At 44.5% G+C, this 18,002-nt stretch overlaps 1 protein-coding gene across 1 annotated transcript; it reads left to right on the top strand.

The window, feature by feature from the left end:
• The first annotated feature begins 591 nt into the window (after positions 1-591).
• Positions 592-11,277, top strand: IL7 (interleukin 7). The gene is made up of 5 exons (XM_075141607.1): positions 592-601; positions 3,968-4,110; positions 7,686-7,772; positions 8,543-8,695; positions 10,169-11,277. Exons 1-5 carry the CDS (start codon positions 592-594, stop codon positions 10,319-10,321), a joined length of 546 nt encoding a protein of 181 aa, XP_074997708.1. The 3' UTR covers positions 10,322-11,277.
• Positions 11,278-18,002: the final 6,725 nt, after the last annotated feature.

The raw sequence follows: 18,002 nt of genomic DNA on the forward strand, positions 1-18,002 counted from the left end.
TCCCTCCCTGGCCGCGCACACGGCACTGGGCGTGTAGCCGGGGCTCTATGTAACCCCCGCCGGCACGGCACGGCCCCGCCACAGCCGCTCCGGGCCGCCCGCGGGGATCCGACGGCGCCCGCCGCTTCTCCCCCTCCTCCGGGCGCGCCCGGCCCCGCTCCCGGCCCCTGCCCGCCGCCGGTCCTCTCTGCCCGGCCCGGGACGCTTGCCGACCTCCCCCGTGGCGGAGCGGGGATGCCTCCTCCCCCGGCGGCCGGCCAGCCGCCCGCGCCCGCCTCGCCGCGCTGAGGCCGCGGAGCCCGGCGCCGCGGCGGGGAGCAGCGCAGCTGCCGGCGGAGCAGAAAGTGAAAGTACCTGCCGCCGGCGGAAGCCCCATGGGAAACGCAAAGCCCGGCCGTCCCGCAGCCGCGCCTGACAGCGCCGCGCCCCCCCCCGGCAGGCGGGCGGCAGGGGGCTGCTGAGCCCCGCCCGGCCGCCGCGGCTCCTCTGCCCCCCCGGCGCGGCGCTCCGCGGGCGCCATGGGCGAGACGGCGCCGCCACCATGAGCGCGGAGCCGCCGGCGCAGCTCCCTGCCACCCCCCCCCGCGGACCATGTTCCATGGTAAGGAGCGCGCACCGCACCGCACCGCACCGCACCGCGCCGCTCCGCAGGCGGCGGCGGCCAGAGCCCCGCGGGGCGCCCCGCTCCACCTGCGCCCGGGCTGGGCTGGGGTGCGCCGCTCCGCGCCGCTCCGCGCCCCCGGCCGCGCGAACTCCTCACCGGCTCCGCTGTCTCCGCGCTGCCGGACCCGCCGCCTCGCCTGCTGTGGCGGCGCAGTGCCGCCCGGTGCCCTTTTAAACCCGCGGTGACGGCCGGGGAAATTCCCGGGTTTGCTTTTTTTTTTCATTTTCCCCTTAGAATGAAAGTAAAAGCGCCCGGTTCCCATCCCGCCCGCTGCCAGGAAACGGGGCCCGGGAGTGGCGGAGGCAGCGGGACGGTGCGGGGCGGGGGAGCTGCGTGGGAGCGTTGCTCCGCGCCGCTCCGCGCTGCACCGCGGGCATCTGCCGCCCCGCGGGGCGCGCCCGGAGCAGGTGCCGCGCAGCGCCGGGGGCGCCTCGCCCTGAGGCCGGCGGAGCCCCCTCTCCTCGCCCGGAGGGCGGCAGGAGCGACCCGCGGAGCCTTTGCGCGGGTTCAGCGAGGCAGAGGGAGAAAACCTCGTTGTTAGGCGCTCCCCGCGGGGACCACGGGCTGCGGAGCGGGTCTGGGCGGCCGGGGCAGGGGGCAGAGGGTGCCGCCCGCGGAGATGCGGGTGTTTTGGGGGGGCCGGGTGGCCCCGCAGGCAGGCTGCTGCGGGGAGCCCGCGGGGTCCGGCCAGGAACGCGCCTCAGGCGCGGGTGCGCCTGGAGTGCCACTTCCAGGCTGCATGAACAAGAGGGTTTTTTTAATTAAAAAAACCAAGAGGGGCTTTTTTATATTTGGAAATACTGGAATACTAACTTTTCCTGGCTTTTCTGGGAGAATTTTTTGGGGCTTTCCAGACACGACTTACGAGTTTTTGGGAGTTTACTGAAAGGATGGGGTATTACCAGTAATACACGCTCTCTTTTCTTTTGAAGTGCTGGTTGTATGGAGCACTTTCAGTTCCGCTTCTTTTGAAGTTACCTCTCTTTAAAAAAAATCCTTTCAATTCTCAGTCCAAAACTCCTGAAACTTTTTATGACATTCACCTGGTGGGTTCCAGAGAACTCATTTGGGAATGGCTGAACAGGTTTCATCGCGATCCTGCGATGGGTCAAGGGACTTCATGAGTGTGCAACATCTCTTTCAGAATTATCTGCTTTGATTCTGTAATTTCCTCATGTAAAAAAGATTCACAATCTGTATAATACAGAGAAAGTAAAAATAAAAAGTGACTTTGCAGTTTTTGCCTATTATCTCCACTTGTTAAGATGTTTTAAGTGATGAAATCTGTTAGATTGATTTTAATTTAGAAGATTGTTATTTGTGTCTTTTGAAGCAAGTTTTTGAAGCTGCATATCCAAGTTGCTTGGTATCACTGTTATTTAGAAACAAGCATTACAGTTCTTTTTTTTGCACGGGAATCAAGAGGTGCAATGGTATATTGGAAAAATATTGTCCTGTAATTGAGTTCTTGCATTTTTTTGTAAACGTCTTTTAAAATATTAAATCTCAGTCCTACAAAACGGTAATTCGCTTGGCATATATATAGTTAGCATAGAGATTTACAAAGGTAAAGCTCAGTGGAGATCAGGTGTCTTGGAGCTTGAAGATCATAATAGATTTGCCTTACCTAGTTTTTGTATTTACTACATGTAGGATCCATTTAGGATCCATTTAGCTCTTCAGGCTAGATTTTTTGAGATATTAATAGACCTTTGTTGATCAGTATATGAAAAGGTTAGAAAATCTGGTTTTCAGGCCATCAAATTTCCCATTAAAATTTGGCTGGCAGCTTGTCACAAGGAGAATTTTGGAATTGAGCTTTTACAGGTAAAAATTTTCCAGTCCTGTTTCTAGGACAGAGGTGTACATAACAGCATGTTCACAACTAATCTATCACAAAAAAAGGCTTTGGTAGTCAGGAAAAGTGGTATGCATTCTGCTTTGAAGCAGCGGGGTGTGCTGGGAGTCGGCTGGGATGGGCTGTGAGGGGCTGTGTTTCTCTGAATGGCAGATGAGCGCATGGTGTGACTGTGGTTCTTGCATCACAGAGGTTAAGTGGCTCAGTAAAGATTATGGTCAAGTGTCATTGCTTTCTTCTTAGTTATTCAAGATTTCTCTCTTGAGGCTGGGATTTACTAGTGACACCCAAGTCCAGAGACGCCCATCTCTGAGTGCTGGACTGGCTGTACCCAATGCTCCCATCCTCGCCGGAGAGGAAGGAAAGTAGCAGCCAGGGTCAGGGCATCCCTTCTGCCTTTCCTGCCTGCAACCCCATAGTTACTTGTATATGATTGTTGTTCTTACTGAGTAGCAGAGATGGATAGAAACAACTCATACTAGTCCAGGAACCTGCTGTGATCTTTGCTAATCCTCCAACCTAAATTTCTAGCTCTGTTTTTTCCCAAACCCTTCAATTTAAGCATCATCCTAGCCAATCTAGCTGTAGGCCAGAATCAAATTATGAGTTTCCTAATCCCGATATTGTTCTGTACCCAGTCTCCCTCATTCCCAGCATCAGGCCAGTCACCTGCAGCCTCCAGTTACCCTGTCAGTCCCTTCAGGCTCTTTTGATATTTTGATCTTTTCTCTCTGCCCATCCTCACAGCACTCATATTTTCCTGGATGTCATGCAAGGCCATAAGACCAGGGGTCTGAGCAAAGCAAGATGGTCCACTGAAGGGAGAAACAAAGTGAGGGGCAGTGAGATTTGCTCCAAAAGATTGCAAAAATCTTGCAGAGAAGGGTGTTCTGCCACCTAACTCATGTTATGGCCACTAGTATGGATTTGTACATTTGGTCAGCCTGAAAATGTGTTTAAACACACTTGACGTAAAGATGGGTTCATGGGCATTTGTAGACTATATCATATGAAAAATGGACAGTTAGGATGAGATTCAGCTGCAGATTAAGACACTTGAATGTCTACACCTATTTGACTAAAACACTTACTTGTCTACATATGTACTAGGCAGTTACGGCCCAATTATGGTCAATGGAGAGACCTCGTCAGCGCTTGCAGTGAAGCCTGGAGATGAATTCAGCCCAAGCAGGCACCAAGTGGCTGGTCAGCTCAATAGCTGTAGGCTCTTAACCATGCTGGCTAAATCATCCTTGAGTATGAGGGAGTTTAGACACTCAAATAGTGTCTTAATCTGGTGCTGAATCCTTCCCTCAAGGTACAAGTCATTTGGTTGCACAAAGATCCCTTTTAAACTATTTAAACAGATTACAGAATGTATTTGTTAATACAGCATACACTCTATGGCATTTAATATGTACTTAACTGCTCTTCTTGTAATCCAGCCTTTTTTAGATCTATCTTTCGGGTTCTGCCACTGCTCCTTGTTCTGTCTCCAGTGAATTCATCTAGTTGTGCAATGGGAAATAAAACAACTGAAATCCGTGTGAAGTATGAGAATATACTAAGCTACGACATCGATGAGCTGGTAGGTAATAGCTCTTGGGCTTTCAAAAAGTGTTGATTATTTTCAGATGATAGCAAATAATAATAATAAAAAAGCTCTAATGTTAACGTACAATAAAAGACCAATTTAAAATCGCACATTATTCTGGAATGGTGGCTTTATTTGAGGGGGGTGCGACAATTCAGTCTCTTTAAAATCTGTGAAATCTGTGGATGCTGCCTATTTGCTTGTACAAATACTGTGATACAGGTATTTGTGCCTGTGCACCATGTAGTTAGATATATGTACCATTTAGCCCTTAATAGTATAATATATTACATTAAAAAGTACTCTTTTCTGAAGTAATTTCATGACTGCTTCTGTTTATATCTTCTTATCAAGAGAAGAAAGCATTACACAACCTGTAATTTAGTCTCTAATTGTAGACTTCTTGACTGAAGTTTTATGTTATCCATTGAATAAAAATGCATAGAGGCACAAAATTCATACAACAATAAGTTTCTTTGTATTTTATCTATTAATATATCTTGTTTAGCCAACAAAGAATCAACTTTTCTAGATGGCAGCAGAGAAAAACTTAACTTTCTTGGTAGTAAATCTCCTCCATTATGACTTTATCAGCTAGATTTATTACAGCTTTGCAAAACAGTATCATAACAGTTTACCAATCCATGCCCAAAAACCTACCTTCCAACTCTTCATCATGAATTATTAACAATTAAATTCATATGTCAAGAACATTTTCATGGGAGAAAGCACTCTCCATAGTTGGATTAGCAGAGGCATTTCTACGAAAATGGGATTTTTCTGACAGTTTGTGACTAAACGAGAACTCACCGTTCTGTTGCAGTCTTAAATCAAGATCTGTTTGCATGAAATACAAGTGCTATACAGTGCTTTTCCAAAGGTGAAATCAGGAGCCATTGTATTTCTTTACACTTACTATCCACCACCATCCTTCAGAGCATTATGTCAGTGGTTTCCAACCTTCCTCTACCAAGACACATCAGCCCTCACCTGGAAACAAAATACCTTTAGGCTCGGGGAACGATCATTTAATCTTCAAAAACATTCTGATCATGTTGTGTTTGTTGAGATTATGAAGAGAGAAAGGTACTTCTGCATAGATAAATGACCTTATCCCGAACAAGGCACCAAAGGTGGGGAAAATGTGCGTGGCCATCTTAGAACGGATAAGTAGCCCCTTTAGTTTTTCATCTTATTTTTGACGAAGACAAGTGTTTCCTAGAGAACAAAAATAAACCCTCTTGGTGAGCAGTTATAAAATAGCTGACCTATAAGAGGAAACAATATGACAGGAATAACAGCCTGTGGGAGGCAGATCCTGCTGTCTTCCTGTGGTGGAGAGCCATGAGGCGCATCCCAGCTCTGCTGGAGCTGCAGGGTCAGGGAAGCTGGGGGGTTGCCCGGGGCTGGAGGTGGCAGTGCCTTGCCACTGCCCAGTTGCAGGATGAAGCTTGATGCACTCAGTGCCCCAGGGAGCCACCAAGGATTAGAATGGAGCAATGCCATTCTTCCAGATACATTTTGAAAGTCTTTATCTTTTTTATTGTAGTAAATATTATAGAGTTTTTTAGGAGACAGATAGAGTTTTTTAGGAGACTGTATGAGAACTAAAACTGTTATCCAATTAAATAAATAAACCTTAATGAATTAATGTTTGTGAAAGGTAATGGGCATGTACTGAACTCTGAAGTTTTTACTTCCTAGAATGGGCATGCACAAGCAGCTACTGTGCAAGTTTCTTCATTTTCCTGTCTTTATTTTTCCCAGTTTAAGAGAGATTCATTTGCCTTCTCTGTAAAATCAGTGTATAGTCTTGTCACTGTAACTTAACAGCAAATATTAGGGACCGCGCTGTTTGGGTGGTAGCAACTGCCCACTATGCACTTTCCGGCAATTGCAGAGCCAAAGTCAGTAACTTTCAGTCCCTCAGCCTGATGTTTGGAGGCAGTTATGGAGATGACTAGTGGGTTATATGCTAGACCTCTGTGAGTTAATCTGATTTTCAGTTATCTGAGGCCAGGATTTCCTTTCGGTTGCTTTAGTCACAGCCAATAAACTGCCTTCAGAAATGGTTACTGCACATTATACTAAAGATGATCTGAGGAAGTCAGTGAAAATGGGTAAATCCCTTAGCAGTTAGCAAATGAAGCCACAGATATGTAGGTTTTAGCATTATTTGTTTATATATTTATTTATTTTTAAATCTTGGTGCTGTGTGACTGTAGCAAACCTTCATTCTGTTGTGGTACAAGCAGAGGTGTGCATTATCTTCCAAATGTTTTTGGGTTTTTTTTTGTCAGTGAATATTTGACTCCTTAAACTCTTGGTTTTGAAAGCACTTGCTGGATGAAGTTCTGTTCATCTTGGCTAAACTTCTGAAATAGAGGCAACGTTACAAAAAATATGCAGAAAAACTTTGAGAATTAAGTTGTCTAATGAGTTCATATGCATGCCTAAGTGAGGAGGTCTAACACAATATCGTCATGAGCTGCCTTTTTTAAAGCCCTTCTGGTTGCATTAGGTTATCTGGATACAGGCTGAAGAAGAAAGCGAAGGAATTTTGTTGAGTTGGGTTCAGTTGTCATCTCGATGACAAGCGTGAAAGTAGAAGAAAAAAACCCAAACCATTGATAAAAGATTATGGTCACGCAAAGGGAGCAAGTGATATTGCTTAGGTCATTTTCTGTTAGTGCATATGCAAAGTGAGTGTTACAATCTGTTTAGATGCCTGGGGCATGTATTTATTGAGACAAACATTGACAAACATTGTATTTGATGTCTGTGTGAGATTTAAATATTCCTGTATGGTTTAAAATGCCAAAGAACCAAGTAATTTGATAGAATATGAAGGTTTAAAATGAATAGATTTGTGTACAGTTTTGGGCTCCCCAGTACGAGAGAAATACAGAGCTACTGGAGAGAACCCAGCAAAGGGCCATGAAGATGATGAAGGGACTGGAGCACGTCTCCTGTGAGGAAAGGCTGAGAGAGCTGGGACTGTTTAGCCTGGAGAAGTGAAGGCTCAGGGGGATCTCATCAATGTGTAGAAATACCTGAAGAGAGGGTGCAAAGAGGACAGAGCCAGGCTCTTCTCAGTGGTGTCCAGAGGCAATGGGCACACGCTGAAACACAGGAGGTTCCCTCTGAACCATCAGGAAACACTTTTTCAGTGTGGGGGTGCCTGAGCACTGGCACAGGTTGTTCAGGGAGGTTGTGGAGTCTCTCTCCCTGGAGATACTCAAAAGCTGCCTGGACATGGTCCTGGGCGACCTGCTGTAGGTGGCCCTGCTTGAGCAGGGGAGTGGGACCAGCTGACCTCCAGAGATCCCTTCCAACCTCCACCATTCTGTGATTCTATGTGATTCTATGAATACCTTTAGAAATTGTAGCTGGATTGGGGTTTTCTTTGTCTGCTTGCCAAGGAAAAGCTCAGAATTGTACACTGACCCTGCGACACCTGAGGAGATGCTGCAGAACAATTTAGTGTTGACATTGCCAGCTGTTAGTGAGAAACTTGGCTCACTTGATTGAAAGTACTTCCATGTTTAAACATATATGATATTTTACAGGTAAATATGTCTGCAGAGTATCGTGACAGGTGCTGCAAGAATAAAAAACATGAAAATAGCAAAGTGTTTTTCTGCAATGATACTCAGGTAAAGTTTAACTTCTAAGAATTTACTTTAGAGAATACAAAATCAGATACAAAATCTTTGTGCAGTCCAGTCCCTGAATAACATACCGTGATAGAGAGTAATATTACCTTTTAGTAGTCAAATCATGATATTTTTTTTTAATTTGCAATCACACAATTTGTCAAGTAAATTGATATTTTAAAAATTAAAATATTAAGCAATTCCATATCCAAGAAATGCTATTTTTTTTCTCCTGTAAAGATTCTTTTATATTTTTAATCCAAAATAGTACAGAAAACTTATTTTATTTTGCCATGTAAGTAAACATAAAAATTTTGCAACATCTGTTTTCATTTTTCTACAGAAAATATTAGCTAAGCTTTTCACTTCAGGTCTGAAAGCTTTAAACGTAATAGTTTGGGCAGATCTCAAATGACAGCACAATTGTCAGCCGTTCCTGCAAATTTCATCATGACTTGGTAAAAAGACAGACTCCAAAAATCATTCACTGTTTTCCTAACTGCAGCAGCTGATTTCATTACGGCTATGATTTCTCCCTAACATCCTTACGCTATGATTATTACTACTACAAATTGATACGTTAAATATTTTGAAGAGATGGCAGGTAGGTCAGATTAGTCATGTGTTTTACTGGAAAAGATTGGCACTATGAAAGCAAAAGAAACTAATGGTAACTAGTGGAGCTTTTTTTTTTTTAAGACAAACTAACATTATAAAGAATTAATGGTGCACAGACTTTTCAGGACATATTTTTCTTGCTCTCTTCACAGGAAATAGAATCACTACAGAGTATGGCATGCAACATGCTCAGGTTCTTTCATAAGCAAAAAATCAGCAAAGACTTTAGATGGAAAGCAGCATTAGTTTCATGTGGGACATTACAGGTTCTACAGTGCAAATGTGAACGACATAAAAAAGAAAAGGTGAGTGGTAGCGATGGTCTACAGTTTATTGGAGGTATGTGACTTATTCCTTAGAGCTCTTCAACACAGACTACCATATCTAGCTCTCAAAGGTACAACTATCATGCACATATTATACACATGACAAATTTTGCTCTGTGTAGCATACTTCTTGCAATAGACATTAAGCCCAGTGCAAAGGCTAAGACAATGATCTGGAAGTCTATAGTGAAGATACATACTCTGCTTCAGTACTGAAATACCCGAGTTAATTCTCCAGTAAAAGACAAAGACCGCACTTGTGTGAAGGTGGCCTTTAACTTCTCTAGTGTATAAAATCATAGTTGTTACTTCTCATTGGGGTTCTACCCTAAGATTAGTGTTTAATCTGGTTTGTTTCAACAATTAGTGGGAGTTTCTCTCCTTTCCTTATCCCTTTGATCTTTATTTTAACCAGAATATCTCAAACTGAACAAGAACAGTGAGATATGAAAATATTTGGATTTTTAGTCATTGGCAGAATCTGCTCTTCGATGTGTCACTCAAATCTACTGCAATGATCTACAGACTACCATAACAAAGGAAGAGCGTTCTTTTCAGTGTGGCTCACAGTTACCTACTGAACACATAAATATTGACCGCATGAAAAAGCCTCCCCATAGGCACCAAAGGATATAATTCTTTATGATTGGCTTAAATAGTTGGATTGAAGGGTGCGTTTAACTCATTCTTTTTCTCCTTGAAATGGAGAAACTCTTATATTCTAGGACTAGATCTTCAAAGTAATGTTGGTGTCAATATTTTGTTTAGCCACCTGTGGTGAATCCAACATTTGCCTTACCATAAGAGGTATCCCAGTTAAGTCATAGAAGTCAGAGAGTGTCACCCTTGAAACTCCTGCCTAACCTTGTGGATGCCTGGTTTTATTTAAAGACCAATTAAAGCAATTTGGTAAAAATCATGATCAGTCATTGAATATGGACAAGAACCATGGTCTTGGTGTCTCTGGGTGAGATCCTGAACACTAGGCCATGGCACCAACCCCTGGGAACAGGTCTGTCTTGTTCCACCAGCCTTAAGGTACCACACTTGTAGTCATATCTTTTGAAGTTTGGCTCACAATTTAATTGGCTTTATTTTTCCAGTCCTTCAAATAATGGAGGATAAATTTTAAACCACTGACAGAGGATGTTCGTGTTCTCAGTTGCACACACTCGTTTCAGCTGTCCATATTTGGCTGTGCGTTAAAGCCGCATTCTCCCAGTCCAGCGGGCAGGGGTGCAGCAGGGCTGTGCTCAGAGGGAGAACATCAGAGCGACGCAGGCGGTGTACCGCCACGGCACGTTCTGTGAGTAGCCCAGCTTTCTGGCTTAATTACCATGTAAGGTACATCCATTATTTATTGAGATGTAATGGAATCCGTTTGTTTTAAAAGAAGACTATATGAAAAGAATAAGCATTGCTGAATTAACAATACAGACTACTCTTTTTCAGGTTTGCACGCAGGTAAATACACATAATAAAGAAGATACAGAAACAGGTGAACAGTCCAAAAAGAAATGTAACCAAGAATTTTGTGAACTGAAAGAAAATATATCTAGCCTTCGATCCTGCTGGAATAAATTTGAAAAAATAATTTCCAGGTGATTCCAGGTGAATCCTGCTCTTTTCTTTCGAAGTGGCATTACTTGGTATCTTTGCATTTTATATGCATTCTTCAAGTAACTCTGCTCGTTTATATGAACACTTTATGCCAGAATTCTGATGGAAAGTTACTGTACCTTGTTCCTGGAGACAGAATAAATAGAAACGGCTAAACCAAGCTGTTGAAGTCCAAGAAGTGGAAATAAAAGACCAGCGTTTGAAACAAAGAACGCTGCAGAAGGCTGTGTCCCACCTTCATGCTCTGGAAACTACTTTGAATTTTCTGATCTTTCGAGTAACTTTACAATACTGTCATATGAAAGCAATCTACTTGCATGTCTACTACAATTTATAAAAACATCTTACAAGCCGCAGGTGAAGAAAACAGTCTGGAAAAGTAGCTAGTTTCTTTATATCTACGTAAAATGCATCAAGGACCAAAAGGAACAATTTAGCAAACAAGCAGCAGATCTTGGGTCTGTTCTGCTGATGCAATAATGTTTTCAGCATGGGTATCTAATGGGTCTGCAAACTGATTTTGGTTTGGAAAAATAGGGAAAAGGTTAACTTTTTGAAAAACTTAGGAAGGGTACCGATTTTTGAGAGATGTAGCACACTTCTGCTGGCTGAAGTAGAGGCAAGACAGCGATGGAAGGCGAAAAAGGAGATGCCTGAATGTAAGTTTGTTCAGCTGACTGGAAACAGCACTAGCCTTATGTATTTGGTTATCCCAGAGTTAGCTGCAGGAGGAGCTAGAATTTCTTGCCTTCAGATTGTGATTTCTTATATGCAATTATTTTATATTAACATGTTTAATATGTTAGACAAACGTGACTTAAAATGTGTGAATATTTTCAGAGAATAATATATTGGCATTTAACTAATAAAGTGTTCATATTTAATTTTGGATAAATATAAGTATTTTTATAGTTGTTTATAACTCCTTTGCAATTTCTTACTTTGATATTATAACTCCTTTGATAATAAAATATTTGTCTTCTATGGAATTGGGCTGTTGACTTTTTGGGTATCATTATTCCTTTTTTAGCTTTTTTTCACAGCTAGTCATTAAAAGCACAGCTGGTAATGTAACCTCCAGCTGCTTGGGACTTCCCATTATAAAATATCTATTTCTTAGTTGCTTGTAACCTGGCCAGTTTAGGTAAACATTTCCATACCAGGTATCTGCTTTGGGAAATCTTTAGCTAAGTCAGCCTGTTGTTTCCGGGTTCAGAGTAAGCTAACTTATATTGTTTCATCTGTGCTAAAAGAAATTTTCTGTGGGACTACTCTGAAAAATTTTTGGTATTCAGAACAAAGACCTGAAAAAATGGTGGGATGTGCTTCAAAGAACTCTATAGATCTCCTTTGACTGGAATAAGATCTGCTGTACTGAATCCATGAAACCCAGTGTACCCTACTGCTAATGGTGAGGGAAGAGGTTAAGAGCAAAGCAAAAGTACTGTTATGCTTTCCTGGAATATACCCCCTCCGACCCCCCATCTATTTATGGTGAAGAGACTTCTTGAGGTAGGAGTAGTTATCTTTGTAAAACTGTGATTGAGACTTTCACATATTCTCTTTAGTTCTTGATGCAAGACATTGCAACTTTAACTCCAAATACTGAAAAAAAAACCCAAACCCAACCCATATCTCTTTTATGTAATAGGAACGGGAAACAGATTTCCCAATATCATACTGCAAATAAGAGAATTTAACCAGTATTGTAAGGACTTCTGTGGAAATCACTTCTACTGAAAGAAGTCCCAGGAGACTGAGCACTAAATTTGTCTCTGAGACTGAAGAACAGTTGAAAGCCAAGATTTAGTTCCTAATAACCACGTGGCAAGGAAAGGTCAGTGGGAATTAAAAGAAAAACACACAGCTGCAATATTAGCTACTACAAAACTGGAAGTTCAGTCAGCTTAAATGACTGAAGCAGCAGCCTACAACTTAAATCTTGAAGCAAATCAAGCAGTTTCAGGCCTATCTTGGCGAAAAGACCAAGGTTAGATCCAGAGCAGAAATTTAAATTGAGTGATTATGAAGTTGTGGGGTTTTTCTGATTGCTTCTCTTAATAAATATCCTGCCTGCCTGATTCTTGTTGCCAAATTTCCTGAGTCACCACTTACATGCAAAGACTAACTGCTAAACGCAGTGACTTGTGCTCTTTGATTTGTTCCTTCCATTTGAGAACCTTCTCCAGTCTCTCCTGAAATTACAAATGGGACAACAATAAACTGCTCTGCAGGAATGGGCGAAGGGATGAAAACCTTGCAGGGTATCACCACCACGCCTACCTCCCTGCCACTTTCATTTATGTATGTATTTATTTATTTGGCCACAGCAAAGAAGGAATATGAGTAGGGCAAAACCATGATTTAGAAATACATGGAATTTATGGGAAGGTGTCAAGGGAAAACAACTTAGGTATTTAAATTAGTAAAAAGAATTTTAGCACTGTTGTTGCAAGAGATTATGAGAAAGCAGAAAGCGGTGACTAACCCCTGTGAGCAAGATAATGTTGCACATTTCGAACAGCAAGAATGAGTTAGGTGCTCTGTAGTTTATAATGAGAAGGAAGAATTTCTGGTGTTTAGAAAGACAGATCAAGGAAGGCCCCTGGAAGAGAATATTCAAATCTCACTCCACATCATCAAACAGGTGTTTACAGCTGTAGTTCTTTAGCTAGATGCAGGAGTAAACCTTTCCTGGCTGGTTATATGTTTCCTTCCAGTTCCATCTCTTCAGCTTTGTGCTGAGCAAAAGAGATGTTGGCTTTATGATAGGTTTCATTCAGCAGCTACTTAGGTTTTTGTTGTGGCTTTTTTTTGTTAGGTTTTTTTTTTCCCTCCTGCTATCTGATTGGAATGGTTCATGGTGAACTAGAATAAAGAGGAAGCCAGCATGAGGAATATCATGGAATCTCAGTGTCCTGGTTTCAGCTGGGATAGGGTTAAATTTCTTCCTAGTGCTGTGTTTTGGATTTAGTATGAGGAGAATGTTGACAACACACTGATGTTTTCAGTTGTTGCTAAGTGCCCTCCTAGTCCAAGGACAGCTCCCATGCCTACTGACTGAGCTAGGTACACGAGATGGGAGGGAACATAATCAGGACAGCCAGCCCAGCTGGCCAATGGGGTATTCCATACCATGTGACGTCATACTCAGTATATGAACGGTAGGCGTGATCCAGGAAGTACCGATCGCTACTTGGTTATCGGTCAGCGCGGGTGGTGAGCAATTGCATTGTGCATCACTCATTTTGTATATTTTATCGTTATCATTATTATTTTCCCTTTTCTGTTCTATTAAACTGTCTTTATGTCAACCCACGAGTTTTTCTCACTCTTACCCTTCCGATTCTCTCCCCGTCCCGCTGAGGGGGTGGGGGGAGTGAGTGAGCGGCTGCGTGGTATTTGGCTGCCTGCCAGGTTAAACCACGACAGTCCTTTTTGGCGCCCAACGTGGGGCTCGAAGGGTTGAGATAACGACACATCTGACCCGAACGGGTTAAAACAAATTTGTTATAAGCATTCGTTATATCAGTTTAGTACTCGATGTTCACAATGTTGGTTTATTTGCTTTCAGAGTTGTTGGATCTGTTCTTGGAGTTGTGGTATATAGCACCTTATTGGCTGTCTATATCTATATTATCAGTTTTTATGTGGGGTTGGTCATCTTGGGGAAATGGATTAAGGTCATTGCTTTGCAATACTGTGTGACCTGGCTTTATGTTATGATAAAATTATTGGTCACGAGCCTGTACTCAGCACTGTCATCATTCCTGTTCTTCGGGAGCTATCTTTTGGAAACTATTAATAATTACACTTTTTACATCTTCACCTCAGAGGATGAATTTAGGGGGGAGACAGGATGGGACACTTTCTCCCACTTGTTCACCTTCCCCTCCATATCTTCAGAAACTCCTTTTTCTTCTATCCTCTTCATGAAGACGTCCACAATATTCCCTGAGAATTTTGAATATCCTTGGGATGTTCAAACAAGCATGTTCATATTGCTATGTCTCCTGAATGTGGTTCAGGCCTTGTTTAGAGTTAAACAACTATTCAGGAATACCGTCCAGAGATCAACCCCAGCAACAGACACGGTGACTATTCAAACCCCCACAACAGGCACTGTAGCTACTTCAACCCCCACGACAACCACTATGGCTACTCAGACCCCGGCAACAGTCACTACAGTTACTTCAACCCCCACAACAGGCACTGCAGCTACTCAAACTCCGCCAACAGTCACTGCAGTTACTCCAACCAGTGCGACAAGCACTGCAGCCACTCAAACCCCGGCAACAGTCACTACAAGTACTCCAACCCCTGCGACAGGCACTGCAGCTACCCAAACCCTCGCGACGGGTACTACAGCTGAACCAGAGGACCAACCGTCGCTGGTATCCGTAGCTCCTGTACAGAAGAAGAAATCTTTGAAGCGGAAGTCAGGTAGTTTAGAAAAGGATGATGAAAGAGCAGGGCCATCACGAGGAGGGGAGGAGGAAGAAGAAGAACTCATAAATGAGACGGAAACCACCGATCCTTATTCCTGAATGAGTTGCGAGATATGCGGAAAGATTTCAGCCGTCGTCCAGGCGAGCATATTGTTACCTGGCTGCTCCGATGCTGGGATAATGGGGCCAGTAGCCTGGAATTAGAGGGGAAGGAGGCCAAACAGCTGGGATCCCTTGCTAGGGAAGGGAGTATTGAAAAAGCAATTGGAAAAGGGACACAGGTCCTCAGCCTCTGGAGGCGACTGCTGTCAGACGTGAAGGAAAGGTATCCCTTCAAGGAAGATGTTACATATTGCCTAGGCAAGTGGACCACTGTGGAGAGAGGTATCCAGTACCTGAGAGAACTAGGCGTGCTGGAGGTGGTTTATAGTGACCTGGACAACAACCAAACACCCAAAGATCCAGATGATGTCCAGTGCACGCGACCCATGTGGTGGAAGTTGGTACGGAGCGCACCAGCATTGTATGCCAGTTTGTTGGCAGTACTGTCCTGGGCAGAGGAAGAAGCACCAAGAGTGGATGTCTTAGATAGCAGACTTCGGGATTTCAAAGAAACTGTCTCCTCCTCCCTTGTCTCGGCTGTGGAGAAGCTGTCCCGGGAGGGCCAGCAACTCAAAGAGGGTATGTCCTATTCTCCACCTGTATGGACCAGTATCTCAGCCATTAGGAGTCAGCGTTTTTCTGCTCAAGAGAGAGGATATAGAAAGTACACACCACGGGGCACCCTGTGGTTCTACCTGCGTGACCATGGAGAGGACATGAGGCAGTGGGATGGAAAACCGACCTTCATCCTAGAGGCACGTGTACGTGAGTTGCAAGGAAAAACAATCACACAAGGGGGTTCTCCCAGGAAAAATGCTGCTCCAGTTGTCAGGAAAAACCTGTCTCACAGCGGTCCAGTTTCCAGTGAACAGTTCCCCAGACAGAGTAGAAAGGCTGATCTTACTTTGGATTGTAATTGCGATGAAGAAATTCTTAACTCACGTTTGCAAGAAGTGAGAGATGGATACTATGACCAGAACTAGAGGGGCCCTGCCTCCGGCCAGGTGGAGGAAAGGGACAACCGGGTTTACTGGACTGTGTGGATTCGATGGCCTGGCACATCAGATCCACAGGAGTATAAGGCTCTCGTAGACACCGGTGCGCAGTGTACCCTGATGCCATCAAACTATAAAGGGGCAGAACCCATTTGTATTTCTGGAGTGACAGGGGGATCCCAAGAGTTAACTGTATTGGAGGCCGAAGTGAGCCTAACCGGGAATGAGTGGCAGAAGCACCCCATTGTGACTGGCCCAGAGGCTCCGTGCATCCTTGGCATAGACTACCTCAGAAGAGGGTATTTTAAGGACCCAAAAGGGTATCGGTGGGCTTTTGGTATAGCTGCCCTGGAGACGGAGGAAATTAAACAGCCGTCCACCTTGCCTGGTCTCTCGGAGGACTCTTCTGTTGTGGGGTTGCTGAGGGTTGAAGAACAACAGGTACCAGTCGCTACCACAACAGTGCACCGGCGGCAATACCGCACCAACCGAGACTCCCTGATCCCCATCCATGAGCTGATTCGTCGACTGGAGAGACAAGGAGAGATCAGCAAGACTCGCTCACCCTTTAACAGTCCCATATGGCCAGTGCGAAAGTCTAACAGAGAGTGGAGACTAACAGTAGACTACCGTGGCCTGAACGAAGTCACGCCGCCACTGAGTGCTGCCGTGCCGGACATGCTAGAACTCCAATACTGGAATCAAAGGCAGCCAAGTGGTACGCCACCACTGACATTGCTAATGCCTTCTTCTCCATCCCTTTGGCAGCAGAGTGCAGGCCACAGTTTGCTTTCACTTGGAGGGGCGTCCAGTCCACCTGGAACCGACTGCCCCAGGGGTGGAAACACAGCCCTACCATTTGCCATGGACTAATTCACACCGCACTGGAACAGGGTGAGGCTCCAGAACACCTGCAATACATTGATGACATCATCGTATGGGCCAACACAGCAGAAGAAGTTTTTGAGAAAGGGGAGAGAATAATTCAAATCCTTTTGAAGGCCGGTTTTGCCGTAAAACAAAGTAAGGTCAAGGGACCTGCACAGGAGATCCAGTTTTTAGGAATAAAATGGCAAGATGGACATCGTCAGATCCCAATGGATGTGATCAACAAAATAACAGCCATGTCCCCACCAACTAGCAAAAGGGAAACACAAGCTTTCTTAGGCGTGGTGGGTTTTTGGAGAATGCATATTCCAAATTACAGTCAGATCGTAAGCCCTCTCTATCAAGTGACCAGGAAGAAGAACGACTTCAAATGGGGCCCTGAGCAACGACAAGCCTTTGAACAAATTAAACGGGAGATAGTTCATGCAGTAGCCCTTGGGCCAGTCTGGGCAGGACAAGATGTAAAGAATGTGCTCTACACCGCAGCCGGGGAGAATGGCCCTACCTGGAGCCTCTGGCAGAAAGCACAAGGGGAGACTCGAGGTCGACCCTTAGGGTTCTGGAGTCGGGGATACAGAGGATCCGAGGCCCACTACACTCCAACTGAGAAGGAGATATTGGCAGCATATGAAGGGGTTCGAGCTGCTTCGGAAGTGGTTGGTACTGAAGCACAGCTCCTCCTGGCACCCCGACTGCCGGTGCTGGGCTGGATGTTCAAAGGGAGGGTCCCCTCCACACATCATGCACCCGATGCTACGTGGAGTAAGTGGGTCGCGCTGATCACACAACGGGCCCGAATAGGAAATCCCAGTCGCCCAGGAATCACCCAGGAGTGAGTGAGCGGCTGCGTGGTATTTGGCTGCCTGCCAGGTTAAACCACGACACTCAGCAGAGACAAGAGATTTTGCAGACTCTTGGCACATAAATGAATTTCATTCAGAATGAAGGAAAAACGTATCTGCCTTCCTCTGAAGAGGGTGTGGTGAAGTAAACAGAAGAGCCCAGTAGGAGGAACTTTCCCCTAAAAAGAGGAAAGAAAAGAGGAATTGTTCTCTACTCATCTGTATTTAGCCAAAAAAATCAGGAATCCAAACCCTTATTACGATTTCTGCTCACATATGTGAACTTCACGGGAAAAATACAACTTCTGCTTTTTTCTGGCTAATCATTTAATCAACAAAACAGTGCTCTAACCTCATGAAAGAGAACAAACACAGATCAAGCTTAGGTTAT

This window comes from Calonectris borealis, chromosome 2 (genome assembly GCF_964195595.1).
Source record: "Calonectris borealis chromosome 2, bCalBor7.hap1.2, whole genome shotgun sequence".
In the NCBI taxonomy this organism is placed as follows: domain Eukaryota; kingdom Metazoa; phylum Chordata; class Aves; order Procellariiformes; family Procellariidae; genus Calonectris; species Calonectris borealis.

Coding starts and splice junctions, on each gene's coding strand:
- IL7 (XM_075141607.1), top strand. Junction 7,773..8,542: donor TTTTCTGCAATGATACTCAG/GTAAAGTTTAAC, acceptor CTCTCTTCACAG/GAAATAGAATCACTACAGAG. Junction 8,696..10,168: donor AACGACATAAAAAAGAAAAG/GTGAGTGGTAGC, acceptor ACTCTTTTTCAG/GTTTGCACGCAGGTAAATAC.